Genomic DNA, 16,618 nt, shown 5'->3' on the forward strand with positions numbered 1-16,618 from the left:
GTGTTGTTATTGTTTTGGCGCGAGGTAAAAGTTAATAAAACTACTTGTATAACGTTACTATTGCTTTCTCATTTATTCTTAACGTGACACGAGCACTCGATTATTATTATTAAACTTTGTTCTTGTCAGTACTATACAAAACGGTTTTTTATAAGTGTCAGAGAGATGTTTTTGCATGCTGCTTATAAATATACCAGTGGCGATATCTCATAACATGTTTTAATAGTCACGTCACGATAAAGTAAATGATCAATGTCCACATTTAAAAGCTGTGGTGCTTACCTGCAGTTCCACAGTGTTTTCGCGTTCTGAGAAGAGAGATCGCTCCAGAAAAAAATATTGTTTACATTCATCTTTCCAAGTGTTAATCGTCCACACAATGTTACAAGACATTACTCCCATTAAGTATAACGTAACATCCAAGAGCGCTGATCTTTGACGGAATAATAACTTCCGATTGGGATTCACACACTGATTCACGAGCTAGTGAACTAATGAGACACACGGAGAGTGTTTAAAAACAGCGCCTGTGTGTGTGCGTGCAGTTTTTCCATTCAGAGATGAGCCTGTTTAGAGGACCTCCATTCACTAGGTGGCGGAATGATACAAAATGGTTACTTTGCCGTTATCAGTAGAATATCGCACGCCTCTTAGCCAATCAGATTCGAGAACCAGAAAGAACTGTTGTATAATTTGTGTTAATACACTTGTAAATAAACAAATAAATGGGATATACACCACTGAGTTTTTTCACCAGGTACGCTGGGTTACAACAAGTCATGTTAAAATTCCCTGCTGAAAAAAAATAAAACTATTACAGAAAATTCTAATGAATTCCATTAAAACACCAATACACTGTAGTGTGTTTTGGGCCATATTCCATTAGAACCAATAGAACCAATACATACCATTAGAGACCAACAAAAACCAATACAATGTAGTGTGTTTTGGGCCATATTCCATTAAAACCAATAAAATTCCCAATAAAACCATTAGAATTTTATGTAATGGTTTTATTGTTTTTTTCAGCAGGGTTGTGTCCACATATTACACATTCGGAAAGTTATAGGTTCGCTTAAAGCGATAGTTCAGCGAAAAGTTACCCCATGATTTACTCACAGTCAGGCCATCTACATATGTCCATCGTCTTTCAGACAAATACAATTTGAGTTATTTTAGGAAATGTCCTGGCTCTTTCAAGATTTATAATGGTAGAAGACAGGGTCCACAATTTTAGGTAATCCACATGGCTCCAGGTGTTTAATTAAGGGTAATCGATGCGATTTTGTAAGAAAAATATCCATATTTTAAACTTTTTTAACTATAACAACTAGGTTCCAGTATTTCATTTAGTCTAGACTCTAGTTAGTATTGCATCTTATTTTACAGATTGAGGGTGCGACCTGCTCACAGCCATTTCACTCTCAGATATGTAGAAAATTTGAGTGGTTTGGCAAATAAACATATGAAGGACAGTTACATTTGCTTTACTAACATTTAATCATGTAAGCTTTATGGTATAATTTGTAGTGTTAAAGGAAAACACTACCGTTTTTCTATATTTTACTATGTTCTTACCTCAACGTAGATGAATTCATACATACCTATCTTTATTCAATGCTTGCACTTCATCTTTGCACGGCGCATGGTAAATGTGTTAGCATTCATTCCTTAGGATCCAAACAGGGATGAATTTAGAAGCCACCAAGCACTTCCATGTTTTCCCTATTTAAAGACTGTTACACGAGTAGTTAGATGAGTAAGTATGGTAGCACAAAATAGAACGTGGCGATTTTTTAAGTGGAAAAAAATGAGAACTATATTGTATGGCGGAAGAGCACTTAGTTTGCAGCACTTCGACCTCTGGCGCAGTAACATCATCACTCCTGACTCCTCCCCCTCTTGCTCAAACTTCTGTCAATATTACTGCACCTGAGGTCAAAGTGCTGCAAACTAACTGCCGTTTTTGTCGTGGGTGCCCACATGCACGAGTGTAAAGCCTAATGAATGGAAACACATTATTGTTATGTGGGTACACTGGTGTGGGGCAGAGCGAGACCTTCAGCCTATGTGCTGGGGCTTAGCCCTGGATGGCCTTGGACTTATTTAAACCCTGCATGTTGAGACTTTTAAAAGGGACGGCCCAAGTGACAGTTGGGCCGAGTTCCAAAACATACTTGTAACCAATCAGCAGTAAGGGGCGTGTCTACTATTAACATTGTTGCCTGGGTTGAGTACTGTATGTGTGGGGCAGGTCTATCAAAAGAAGGTCCAGATTCTATTGGGGTAGGGGCGTGTTTGTTTAGGTGATTTCAAATATCAACATTGGCTTTCAGAGATCATGCAAATATATTGAGTTCTTTCTTTGTGTTTCACATAATAAAAACAACAACAGCACACTGGTTGAGATGATTATTGAAGTTTATCTTGAAAGCATCTTTATCAAATCACAATTTTTCCTATTATAACTGCTTTCAGGGCCATCAGTGATAAATGGGTCTGTAATATACTGTATGATGATTAACAGAGTAATGATGGATGAGTAAATGAAAGGAGCCTTAAAGAATGAAAAGATGTAGACATTGATTTCTGGCTTTGCGTATGTCAATTTGTAGACTCGCAGGGCGAATGAGGTCCTAACAAATTAGCAGGCCTGATTTCTTTCCTAATCTCACTTCCCAAACCTGCTTGTTTGTTCTCAACTCGGCAAAGCCATTTGCTTTTTTCCGAGGTCTACGGAAGTGCACATTTCCCCTGCCATAATCGGCTATGCGTGACTTGAGACGGACACAAAGCACTGCTGAGAAATCAAAACAAAGTAAATTGAAACAATGGCAACATCTATATGCAGATGCACTCAGAGGCTTTATTTAACGTCTGATAATGGTGCCTGGCTGAGGTTGGAATGGTTTTGCTGTATTGTGCTTTCAGCAGAAAAACTCAGTGAGGTTGAAAAGACAATCATATAATCTCTTTCCATCGAGAGTTATACATTTTTATAGGGGGGCGCCGATAAATGCCGATATACACTAATAATACCTGGCCGCAGGGGCGGTGCTAAGGATTTTGGGCCCCATGAAAAGAATCTTGACAGGGCCCCCAACACAGCTGAGACTTTTTTCATATTAATTTACATAAAATCATACATTCATTATGGTATTTTGGCTACCAATGGGGTGAGCAAATTTTTCTTGAATTTAGTGTTTAAGAAAAATGTTCAAGATTTTTTTGCTTACTCCATTGGCAGATTTTTTTGCTTGTTTTATGCACAAAATCCCTTAAATGTAATATTTTTGGTCTAAAAACTAGACTTATTTTCTTTGGTCGTTTTGCTCATCATGGAAAAAGCACATTTATTTAAGAAATGTTAAAAAAATTTACTGAAAACAAGACAAAAATACTAAGAATTTTTTCTTGAAAATAATTTTTTGCAGTGTGGTAATTATCTTTAACACTAGAACGAACAAGGCGTCATTTTGACCGTTTGAAATTTGCATAGTCAATAACTTTGTCTAAATAAATCACGTGCATAAATAAACGTGCTTACTTGTTTAAAAATGCTACCGTAGAGACCTGGGGCCTTGTGTACAAAGCGTGCGCGTTAGCACAGAAAAGTGCCGTAGGCTACGATTATTGTCACGGACGGGCGGTCCACTTACAATTTAGGCGTACTTACAAACCCACCTTTTCTTGTGAAAAATTGGGTAACATAATGTGGACCCTTTGCCTCTTTCACTTCTTATTTTTTTCTCTTTACGTTTTTGACTTCCAGATTTTTGAGGCATTTTCACTTCCTTGTCAGTGAAGTTGATATTCTGCCGGCACTATAAGTGAAGTCAAGCTGTGTTGTCTGGATTATACAATTCGGTCGGACTGAACCATTTTATGACAATTGAGAGGGGGGAAAGGGGCCCACAGACATTTGTGTTTACTAAACAAATACATTTTTTTGATACCAGGAAACAGCAAATAGAATAATTTAAAGTTAGTAATTTTTACGATTAAATATTTTTTACTCGTGGGCCCCGAGAATCATCATTGTTTACCCCCCCTTTACAGCACCCCTGCCTGGCCGAAAACTATTCTGAATCGCACAGCCGATATTACGCACAGCTATTTCATGTACTACAGCTTTTGATCAGTAAGTCCTTATTGATCTGAAATCGCTGTTAGTTTGAGTCGTTTATAGCATGCATTTGAAAAAGCAACACCCATCAAACAAAATCATTATACATATTCTTTATCATCATGAAAATACCAAAAAAGGTTTGAAGAATAGTGATATAAATTAGAGCCCGACCGATAAAGGATTTTGAAGGCCGATACCGAAACAAATGTTTGTTGGTTTTAAAATCTGATATTCCGATATATATCGGACAATATTTTTTTCTTTTTTTATTTCAAAAACGCGCAACAACACATTAACAGATTTCCCTAACATTAGTTATTTGTAGTTATTTATGAGTTTTAACTAAAATAATATGATAATGCATTTAAAAAAAATAATAAATTTATTGTCTCATGACCAACTCACCATGAACTCACTTAACCGTTGTTCTCTCTGCCTGACTCTGGCTGGATCAGCAGGTTGCAGGATGTGTGACGCATTATACATGAGTGTTGCCAACAGGGTGGTTGTAGAGTGCCCTCTGGTGGACAAACTATTTCGTCTGTTTTTTTAAAATATTCATTTATCGCCATATTGAATGCTGATACCGTTAGTTTGGAAAATGCCTAATATCGGCCGATGATGCTTGCTATGCTTCTCAATGAATTACGGTGAAATGCTGCTACATCCAAAAGCCAGAGGGCGCTCTTGTGCAGAAACTCAATATACCGTGAAGACAAAGAACCATTATACACGCAGCTTCAGGAAATGGCTTAAGGATATATTTAGAGCCTGACCGATATATCGGCAGGGCGATATTATCGGCCGATATTAGGCATTTTCCAAACTATATATCAGTGATATATCAGTGCACCCCTACATTTTTTAAATGAAGCCAGTCTCATTTCTGATGATGCAGGATTTGGCATGGCACATTTCGCAAAACTCTGCATGCTATCAGCATTGTGCTTGGGCTAGATTGAACTCTTGACTAGTGTAATTATTGAACATGATTAAGACGAAGATGGGAAGGCGGTCTTCACACATAAAAGTGATGTTTGATCTTCATTCTACGAGTTGACCTTACCTTGCGGCTGCAGGTGAACTTCTTGTTCTTGATTTCTGCATTACATCTGTCAGATCACTAGGCTGATTTCATCCATATTAGTAGGTATGCATACCTATAATCTGTGCATACTGTTTGAATTATACATTTGGGTTTTAAAGAAACGAAACCAATCCGCTGGGTTGTAATTTTACCTGTTGCATATATTGCTGCATTTTGTAATTTTTAAATGCATAAATAAAAGTATTTAGGCATAATGCTGCAAATGCTGGGCCAATTAAACTTACATGTAAATGTAAAGTTCAGCAAAACACTCATTTCCACGTTTATTCCCTTATTAAAATGTTTACAAGCAAATGTCTACTTTTACTTAAAAGGTGCTAAATGAAATAACTCAGGCGCAATAGTTGATTTCCATAATGACTAATGCAATCTACTAAGAGCAGCTTAAGTTCAGAGTCACAAATAAGCTGAGTTGATGATTCTCAGTTAGGGTAAACATATGTGCCGTCGTCCCGGATGCGTCCCGGCCAGGATTTCGGGTTTGTCTTCCGGAAGTCGTATTTGTCAGCCGCATACGTCATAGAGGATTATTATTATTATTACAGAAGTTACATTTTAAGGTAAGAATCAAAACTACGATTGTATGTCTTATGTTTTTAACTGAATGGCGTATGCGGTCAACAAATCCTGGCCAGGACGCGTCCAGGAAGAATGGCACGTATGGTCACCCTACTTCAGTTCCAGTTGATCTACTAACCAGGGTTTAAATTGGGCCGGGCCGTCCAAGGCTACGCCCCGGCACATAGGCTAAAGGTCTCGCTCTGCTCTGTGCAGGTGTGCCCGCTGGTACTGGTGTGTGTGCACTGACGCCAAACAAATAATATGTTTTATTAATTCCAATTACAACCTAACTATAGTGATTGTATTTACTAGCTGCTGAACTAAGATCAGCATAGGGAATCTCTATGGCTAATTTATAAGACATGTTGCTGATATATTGTACCTTTTCTTATACATTGAGTCTTTTGGGGTATCTTTTACCTAGAATTAGTCAAGGAGGTTTGATTCTTATACCTTCCTTTTCTGAAAGTGGATTTAACTCATTCCCCGCCAGCCATTTTTTGGAAAAATCAATATTTTTTTCTCTGCTTATAAACTTCTAAATATGGGTATTTTTCTTAAAAAACATATTTTTTAGCAAAACGCTGAAATAATTGCATTTTTGTGAAGGAATTTTGTCAGAGATCAGATTCAGAGTTTAAAAATGAGTAAATAACATTTTGGCTTCAATTTTTTTAATAAATTGGTTCATTAAGTGGATAATTGCGGTATTGCAGATTAACATAAAAAATTAATCAGGAACAGGTTTTTATGCAAATGTTTTCTCTTAATTGACGAGATAACTTGTCAATGGCGTGGAGAGAGTTAATTGTGCATGTGCAACTAAAGCACACATGGTGTAAGACTTTCATCATTTGCAAATTCACATGTTCTTTTATAAATGATCTTTCAAGAAAAAGAATGACTTCCGGTTTGTTGTTTACAGTGGAAAGGCGGCTTAACTCTCTCACATTTGTCTCCTCTAAAGGTTCACAAGCGATCTCATTGCCATTACACACTGTGTTCAGACATTTCTCCTCAGCTTTAGACTCTAAGGGGGCGTGTACACCAAAGCATTTAAATGCGACTGAAACGCCAGGCGGACGCCAACTGTGGGCGCTTGACAGCGTTTTTTTAGCTAAGAGCTTTGTCTGCTATGATCCATCTGTTTTGTTTATCAGTCATAGAACGATGGGCCGGCTGTTTGTTGCTGGCATTTTGGAAAAGCCAAACGCTTCCATTGGAAACAATTGAAAACATACGCCGGCCGCAGGCATAAACGCCTTGGTGTACACGCCCCCAACACTCTCACATTTGTCTTCTGTAAAGTTTCATAAGAGATCTCAATAACATCACACACTGTGTTCGGACATTTCTTCTCAGCTAGATACTCTGCTAAAGTGTAGGAATGCATTTTAAGCTACCAATAATGGTGTGGTACACTCACATTTACAAAAAATTAAATCTAGTTGTGGATAAGTAGTGGGACCGATCCAGTTAGTAGTTTTAATTTACCATCCAGATTTCACAAGCATGGTAAAAAGCATTTGTTCTTCATTTTGAAACTTCAGAACACATCTATGTATGAAAAAGTAATGTAACGTATAATGATAAAGCTTTAAATCTGAACTCACAGGCTGCTTAATGATAAATTACCTCATTAAAAGAGAATGGATCTGGGTTGTTTTTTCAGGAGTGACAGTATTATGCTCACTGGAGAAAGTATGGCATCTTTGCATCATGTATTTTATACTCTGGAGTCAACATGGAGCATCATTCTTTACACATTTTATTTCTTTAATGGTGTATTTCTTAGTGAAACAATATATTTAATGAGCAAAACTGTAGGATGGTGTATCAGATTGAAGCATTTGGTTGGAGGGAAAGGTTTCGAAAAGTAAGAGAGATTCATGACATCAGCTGAAAAAGAGAGTTGTTTCAGTGAATGAGCAAGTAATTACATTTTAGTGAAAGATTGCAAAGAAATACCTTTGGTTTTTCTTTAAAACAGTGTGCCCAAATTAAACGTGTGCAATAAGACCGGGAACATGTATTATGAAAAGACACAGGGTCGATTTCGAAATCATGTTAACATTAAACAAGGTGTACGACAAGGTGTTGTTCTGCAGTGAAGAGTTTCATAAAGAACAAAGCAGATCTATTTGTTATAAGATGTAATGATCAGAAGTACATTTCTTACAGTGGCATGACAAAGTATGCTTTCAGCACCAATTGTATCTGTGAAAAAAAAACCCAATAGAACATTTTTATAGTTTCTGAGAATACATCTGTGATTGAGCCGAGAACTCCAAAAGGCCGTTGGCACTCGGGGCATGCTTTGGAAACCTTAAGTGTATTGATCTACTACATTACATTTCAATGCAACTTCCACTTTCAAGTTTGCAATTTTTCAGGTACACATCCATCAGCATGTTGTAAAGTTGATTACGCCAGCATATGGCATCATTGTGCGATCAAAAGCTTTCCTGAAACATCTCAGCCAGTTCCAACTACATCCAAAAATGTTTTTTTTTTATTTAAATATATAATAAATGTTTTTCTCCAAAGTGCATTAAATTGCATTTATGGTACAGTATGTATTTTATCAATTCAAGTTATTTTTAAACCCTCGATGCCATTGTTAGCATTGTGCTGTACTGTGCTAGCCATATTGCAGTGCAAAACAAGCAGCATTTAAGTGCTTTTGTGGGCACATTGGGCGTTTTGTTAATGTTTAATACCGGCCACATAAGTTTGTTTGCAATGAACCTTAACAGCTGCTGTGTTGTCATGATAATGCTTTGTTGTTGTTGTTTTTTGAAGGTTAAAGGGACGCTCTAATTTTATGAAAATATCCTCATTTTCCAGCTCCCCTTGAGTTAAACATTTGATTTTTACCGTTTTGGAATCCACTCAGCCGATCTCCGGGCCTGGCGCTACCACTTTTAGCATAGCTTAGCACAATTTATTGAATCTGATTAGACCATTAGCATCGTGCTAAAACATAATCAAAGAGTTTCGATATTTTTCCTATTTAAAACTTGACTCCTCTGTAGCTACACAGTGCACCAGGACTGAAGGAAAACCAAAAGTTGCGATTTTCTAGGCAGATATGGCTATAAACTATACTCTCAATCTGGTTCAATAATCAAGGACTTTGCAGCTGCAACATGGCTGCAGTAGGCGTAGTGATATTACACACAGTGCCCGAAAATAGTCCCCTTGGTTACTTTCAATAGCAAGGACTATTTTTTATTTCTGCATACTTAAAAATATCAAAACTCTTTGATTATTTTTTAGCGCGATGCTAGAGGTCTAATCAGATTCAATGGATTGTGCTAAGCTATGCTAAAACTAGGGCTGCACGATTCGGAGAAAAAATCTAATTGCGATTTTTTTGATCAAAATTGCGATTCGCGATTTAAAGTGCGATTCATTAGTATATAATAAAAGAGGTACATCCAGGTTTGTTGTGGTGGTTTTAATAGCACCAAAGAAAGATGCTGTGCTACTGTTTATTTAAAACCTCTCAAACATTGTACCAAGTTGTCTGCAGGACTTTGCTATTCTGCAGACAAACTTTTTTTTTAATCTAAGAACATTAAAAAAAATACAATTTCAATTTTTTTTTTTTGAAAGTTTTATTTAAAATAACATATCGCATCTGACAAGCAAATGTTTAGTTTTTCTTTTAATCATAAGACTATACTCCTCTTGTTTTACTTTTCAGGCATCTGTAATAAATGTAAATATATTAGTTATTAGAATCTATGATTTAACATAAGCAAAAAATACAAATAAAACACTGCACAGTCCTCACTGTAGGATTTTAAATGTGGAGCTGCAGAAGCTTGTTCAGTTAAGAGTAAGGAGTGATTTTAATTTTTGGTGTGTAATAAACATTTCTGACACAGAAAGCACCAGGTTACTGTCACTTTAAGACACAAGACAGCTAAACTGCTCTGCTTCAATATAGCCTACTGATAAACATCCAGCTGTTTATGTTCACTTAGACAAGAAAGAAAACTTAAGTTTAGTGATCACGCGTGTGCTGACTGCTCTCTGTGTGCGCGCTTCATGAACCCTCATGCCTGTAAATATTCAAAGCGGTGCAGATGTGCGCGTGCAAGAAAGTATAATGTACCTGTTTCGTCTGCTGTGTTCCGGGCTTTAATGAAACCTGCTTATAGTCTGATGAGGCGTTTGTCATTGTTTGCGATGCATGACGAGAAACGGACGTATATACACCTTTCTTAAAGTCCAACATTACACAAAAGGGAAATGTTTTCGCGCATTTCTGTCCTTTCATTTGCCGGTTAATGAGTTATAATGCGTTTTTAAAATGACTGAATCCAAAATCTGCCAACTTCATGACATTCCGCGTTGTGCAGTTAATTCCATTTGTATGCATTTCGCGATTCTGTCCGTGTTTTCCGCATCGCGGAAATCATATGGCCGTACACTTTGTTGAGGAGTAGAACTGCTGCTCGCGATCATGTTTTCCAAATTATGTTATCTGACGTGTAGTCAGCACCTCAGTGTTCATGCACTCTATTGGTCTAAACTGCATCAAACGTAAAATGCGCATGAAGCGAACTGTCAAAAACTGCGTACTAGATGATTGTTATATTTAATAGTTTTGAATCGAAATAATCGCATTTCTTGCGATTCGAAAATCGCATCCATTCACATCGCGATTTCGGTTTAAAAACGATTAATCGTGCAGCCCTAGCTAAAACTCTTAGCACCAGACCCGGAGATCGGCTGAATGGATTCCAAAATGGTAAGAATCAAATGTTTAACTCTAGGGGAGCTGGAAAATTAGCATACTTTCAAAAAAAGTGGAATGTCCCTTTAATAAAGGGTTTTCACGACGCGTCATCAGAGCGGAAGACGCCATATTGGAGGCACTCCGCATCACAACAGAGCACAGGCACTGAAGTATATCCCGAACGTCGTCAAGGAAAATTCGAATTTTGCCGTGTTTGAGGTTGTACCAATAGGACAGATTGAGAAAAACATTTGGAATATTATCGATTTCTAAACGTTAGTAAAAACCAGGGAAAAGAATGCAAGAAATTATCAGAGGAGGCGCTTGTGGTTGGCAAAGCTCAGGAAAAAGAGTAGTATTGTATTAGAAATATGACTGAAGTACATAAAGTATAAAACAATTATGCTTCTACTTGTTGTGCTTTATTTAAAGATTATTTAAGATGTACTTAATGGGGCGGTTTCCCGGACAGGGATTAGACTAGTCCTAGACTAAAACATTTTTAAGAGCTCTCCAAACTGAAAACAACTTGCACTTATATATCTTAAAATACATCAGTGCCCTTTGTTTTACCTGAAAATGCACACAGGTAATGTTTTTAGTAAGACATGTTTGTTAAAACTAGTTATTTTTCCTAATTAAACTTGGGCCTAGTCCTGGATTAAGCTAATCCCTGTCCGGGAAACTGCCCCTTAGTGTTTGCACAAAATGTACTTAAACACAACTAAAATTTGCGCTGCAATGCCTTAATGCCGGTGTGCTTAATTGCTCATAACAAATTTTCTATTGTAATGATAATAATATTTTGAATAGTAAATGGTAAAAACATTTATTGCTTTTATTGTTTTACTGTGTGCTTATTTTACTGTAAAGCACTTTGGTAGGACACAGACTAATTTAAATTTGCTATATAAATAAAGCTGACATTGACATATGGGCTCGGTAGTTTACTATATCGGGAGATGCAATTGAAGGAAGAATCGCCGGGTCGTTCACGGATTCAAGAAGAGGGAGCTAAACAAGCTGACTTGTTTTCTGTTGTTTAGACATGTCTACATTCACTTAAAGTATCCAAAGCGCACAAAACTCCATTGTACTCCGTTCAGTTCTTTACACCGAGTGCCTCCACAATGGCCGCGCATAACGTGACGTCGGTGAAAACCCTCTATATTTGTATTCAAAATATGGTGACATATGTCAGTGTATATGTATCCAACAGTTATGTCCCATACCATTTGAATACGTCAACACAGAAAAATTTAGGATTGAGGAAGTGTTTCAAAAAATGTAAACAGCTGAAGCAAACTAACTTTCGTTCTTTTTGTGCCTTCAGGTCAAACTTGTGGTGGCCTGGTACAGGGCCTTAATGGAACCATAGAGAGTCCTGGCTTTCCCCATGGCTACCCGAACTATGCCAACTGTACCTGGATCATAGTCACCGGAGAGCGGAACAGAATACAGTTGTCCTTTCACACCTTCGCTCTGGAGGAGGACTTTGACATCGTCTCCATCTATGATGGACAACCGCAGCCAGGCAACCTGAAGATGAGGTGAGCTCTGCGTTACTTCAATTCACAATCGTTTGCGGTGCTCTCGCTTTGCGACCATATACATGAGTGCTTTTACGGTATGCTTATTGTTTTGCTTGTAAAGAATATGAACGGTAATTGTTAAAAGGTTGCATTCCTTGTTTGGTCTAAGTGAAAGCCTCTTGTTGGATACTAGACTCTATGCGCGTGAATATCCCTACACAGCAAAGGGGCATTTCCTTTGACTGCACTTTACTGAAGTATAAATTACCACACACTATCCTATATACTTTAAAGGAGCGGTGAGCTGGCGCCTGCCAAACGTAGTTAGCAGATAAAGAGATTGCCTTTAAAGTACTGATACAAATTGACTGTATAACACAAGCATGGGTGCAATACTTGCTGTACCCAGAGCTTTATTTATTTTTAAAGAAAGCCGGTAGGAGGATATATCGAACAGCATTTTGGAGCTCATTTTCGGATTAGCGGAAGATTAAGAGAGACAAAAATCAAAGTGGAAAGACTTGCGAAAATGGACCATCTGTAGTTGCAGTACAGATGCTTTTACACAATGCTTTTAAGTGTCAGATGAATAATGTAGAGATTTGCATAAAGAGATGAACTGAGACCGCATTCAAGGCAAAGATTTATAAAGATGGACTTATGGATAAGAAAATGTTACCCATCCCGTCCAGAAGGGTGCGATTGGTGGCACAAGGCAAAAGCTGAATTCTGGATGCGGATTGTATTTGCAAATGGACATTTTCCTCTATTTTTACATCTCTGTGACGCATATTTTTCAAAGCAACCTTTAAAAATGCATGCCTTGTTCTTATTCTTAAAGGTTTCTTTGGTAAATATATGTTTTGTAAAAATTGCTTTTGTGCAGGTAGCACAGACGTGCACATCAAAAATACAAATGAAAGTTAAATGACGAAAGTTAACTTTCTTGTTTAAATGTGAATGTTTTCATATGTTAATTAGCTAATCTAAATGTTTTCTGGAAATTTGAATGTTTTGCTGAATTGTGGTTGTTATCAGTGACAGAAAACATCACATGCAGCTTGTGTATAGTGCTTTTCTGCATCCGTTCCTTTAGCAAAACTACAAAACAGGTTGATTAAAGCAAATAGTTATAACATGGAAACCCATGTACCCACTGGACTAACAATTTCATATTTGTTCTCCACTGACCATGTATAGATTATTTAATTAAATGTCACGCTTAAATTGGTCAGCAGAACTTATAAATGTATTTAAATATCCTGTTTCACTGGGGAACACATCAGATCATGTGAACTGACTGTAAGCGAAATATGCCATCTAATATTAGATGATGTGGTTACAATGTAGGCTCAGTTTAAACAAGGATATTTTGCAAATGGTGCCTTTTGCATGTGCAACAATTTTGACCTGTCATTTCTAATATTGTTTGCAGTCTTGCTTCTATTCGAATATCATTTTCTGTCACAGTATGGCGCAGGAGATGTATTAAGATTGCCCAGAGTTGCTATGCAATAACTGTTTTTACGATAAAAACAAAGAGATTTTATTCTGCTGCGAGTCTGACACTCCTCTGAGACGCTGTGTAGTAATACATCAACATCCTAAGGGAGAATATGAACACATATTCTCGTGTCAGTGTTACCAAAAGACAAATAGTTTAGAATTTTCTCTGGATTTCTGTAGGAGGAATCAATTGAGTTCAGTGCCAACTGTTCGCAGTTCCACTTTGAAACATTTGCTTACAAATGTTATATAACATAAATATTACTGGTATATATCATGTGCTTTCCAACATCATTTACATATACGTACACTTTTAGTCTTTGTTTTTCATTTACTTGGTGTATTCAGGTTAAAGAGGCAATGCAGCAAAAACAGCCTTGTGCAAGACATTAAGGTTTGGCAGCCTGGTCTCACTGTTATTTATATGTAACTTTCAAAAACACAAAACATATTTTTTTGTACATTTAGATAGTTGCAGAAGAGTACAGTGTAGATGTATTTGCATCATTTAATTTCATTATTACGTTTTTACAGCTACAAAACGTAAAACATTGACAAATCCTTCATACCATACAGATTGCTGTGTATTTTCTCTTTAACCATCTTGTCGATAATGTTACCACCCTACCCAAAACCTTAGCCTAAACCCAAACCTTTCTTATTACAAATATATATATATATATATATATATATATATATATATATATATGAAGAGTTTCGTTGCAAAACGAGATAACCACCGTTTTTTTTAATTGTTCAGAAATCTCGTTTTTTGGTTGTGCATTCCAATTAATTTCAATGCAACTGCAGTTGTTTTGTTTTGATTTAAACCTTCATAACTTAAAAAATGCAGCTAAGTAGCACCATAAAACAAAATATAACATGATAACATTATAATAAACATGTTTTGACAAAAATGTAAAAAAAAATTGATTTATCTCGTTTTGCAACGAAACTCTTCATATATAAATGTATAATGTATTATTTTTATATTATGCAATGTAATGGACAGAAATGTGTAGGAAAATTTTAATAACAATATGTTATTTTAAGCCGCTAATACAGTCCTACCAAAACGGTTTATTAAAAAAATGTACTGTTAGAAGCATAACAGACAGACAAATGTAATCACTATAATTTATTTATTTCAAACTTTCAAAAGCAGTACCAAAATAATTACAATTTTGATATGCTGCAGTCGTGGTCCTTTCTGGAGTTTGTGAAGTACAGAGAAATATGAAAGTTATTAATCCATAAGAACGTTAATCTGGCTTCTCTTTGTGAAGGTGCGCATTTTAAATTTCAAACGTATATTGACTGAAAGACAACAATGTTGCAAATCTGTGACGTAGCACACAAGAGCCAATGAGTGTTTGATATCACTTTCCTAAAGCTTGAGGTGAAATATTTTAGTTAAATTTAAATTCATGATAAACTAGAGATTTGACGTTTACGGTCGATGCTAAGAACTGGAATCAAGATCGCTGGATAAAGAGCTGATTTGGATCTGTTCCCTGCAGTCGTATGAATTTTAATGATGTGGATTACAACGAATGAATAAAATTAACATTTTTTGTGAATTTACGTTGTGTTTTGGTGTAATTATTGTTGCATAGGAGAAAAATGCCTTTTGTCTGTCATGGGAAACAAACTAAATATTAAAAAATAGTTAAATGATTACATATAGTGTAGACTTAATATTGTGTAATTCTCTGAAAGTCATGAACATTTCATTAGATAAATGAATCTTAAATAAGTTTCAGTGTGTATGAAAATGTAAACATATAAATGTATGTGTTTACGTAAAATACATACAGATTCTCATGAGTTCATTTTGGGTTTGGTGGTAGAATAGCTTACAGTATATAATTTAAAAGTTATATTTGCTGTAAAGTTAATGCAAATATTGATTATATACAGTAGCAAATAACTTTTTCAAAAAATATTTACGTATCCGGTAATGTATATTTTTAACTCTTTCCCCGCCATTGATGGGATAACTCGTCAATTAACTCACCGCCATTGATGAGATTTTCCGTCTTTCCGCAACTTATACAACCCGGAAGTAGCGCCTCGCGTGAAAGAGAAAGAACTCCGTGTATGTTTTAAAGATCACTCTGCATCTGATCTCTATCAAAAGTCCTTCGCAAAAATGGAATTATCTCAGCTTTTTGCTCAAAATTGGGTGTTTTTGAAGAAACCTACCCATGTTTGAGAGGTGATTACAAGAGAACTAATAAAGGTAGGATGAAACTTTTTTTTGTTTGTTTTTTGAAAGCAGAAGCTCTGTTCTTTCATTTGATATATTGTTTGTTTATTTATTTAAAGAATATTTTTTTTTTCATTAAACTTTATGAAAAATGCTGCCGCTGGCTGACAACTTTTTTAAAAAATGCTGGAGGGGAAAAGTACTCCAGAATTTTTTGTAATTTTTGGGTGAACTATCCCTTTAAATAGCTGTTATGCAAGCCCGTGACTGCACATTAACTAAATTGTGACTTTGCAATTGTTAACAACTAAAAACGTACCTTAAAAACAAGTTCTTCTTTCTGCTGATTTGACTGAGACATATCCCAGTCTCTTATAAGTATATAACAATAAGCCTGCCTAACTCAAACACTGCTTTTACTTTTCTTAAGCAGTAAATCTTTATTGTAACAAAGACCAGACCGAAGTGCAGACCTAGAAGAACTTAATAGGTTTACAGTGTGGTGCAGAATATTGATCAGAAATCCTGTTTCGTAAATGTTGAATCCAGGGAACATCCACCAAGCTGTTTATAAATAAAATAAAATAAAATCTGCATCTCATTAATTTATCCATTCACAAAAGTTTAATGAAATTTCCCTACTGTAGGGTATTGCTTTTCAGTTCCCTTGGAATGATGCGAGTGCAGCACCGCTGCCATTATGAAAGGATTATAATGCAAATATCATCACATTTAATCAAGTAATTAAGTCATCGGCTCGTTGTCTTTATCATCTTTCGTAAGAATGATATTATATAATCCCCCTCCTTCTAACCATTTAGTA

General features: G+C 36.2%; 1 protein-coding gene across 2 annotated transcripts in view; it reads left to right on the forward strand.

Moving 5' to 3' along the window:
- Positions 1–16,618, forward strand: part of csmd1a (CUB and Sushi multiple domains 1a) — a 696,936-nt gene that overhangs the window by 183,433 nt on the left and 496,885 nt on the right. For both annotated transcript variants that reach the window (XM_073872919.1, XM_073872920.1), the window contains exon 2: positions 11,882–12,098. In XM_073872919.1, coding sequence (XP_073729020.1) covers positions 11,882–12,098 — 217 coding nt within the window. The remainder of the gene's footprint in view (positions 1–11,881; positions 12,099–16,618) is intronic.

Source organism: Misgurnus anguillicaudatus, chromosome 11, assembly GCF_027580225.2.
Source record: "Misgurnus anguillicaudatus chromosome 11, ASM2758022v2, whole genome shotgun sequence".
NCBI classification, from domain to species: Eukaryota; Metazoa; Chordata; class Actinopteri; order Cypriniformes; family Cobitidae; genus Misgurnus; species Misgurnus anguillicaudatus.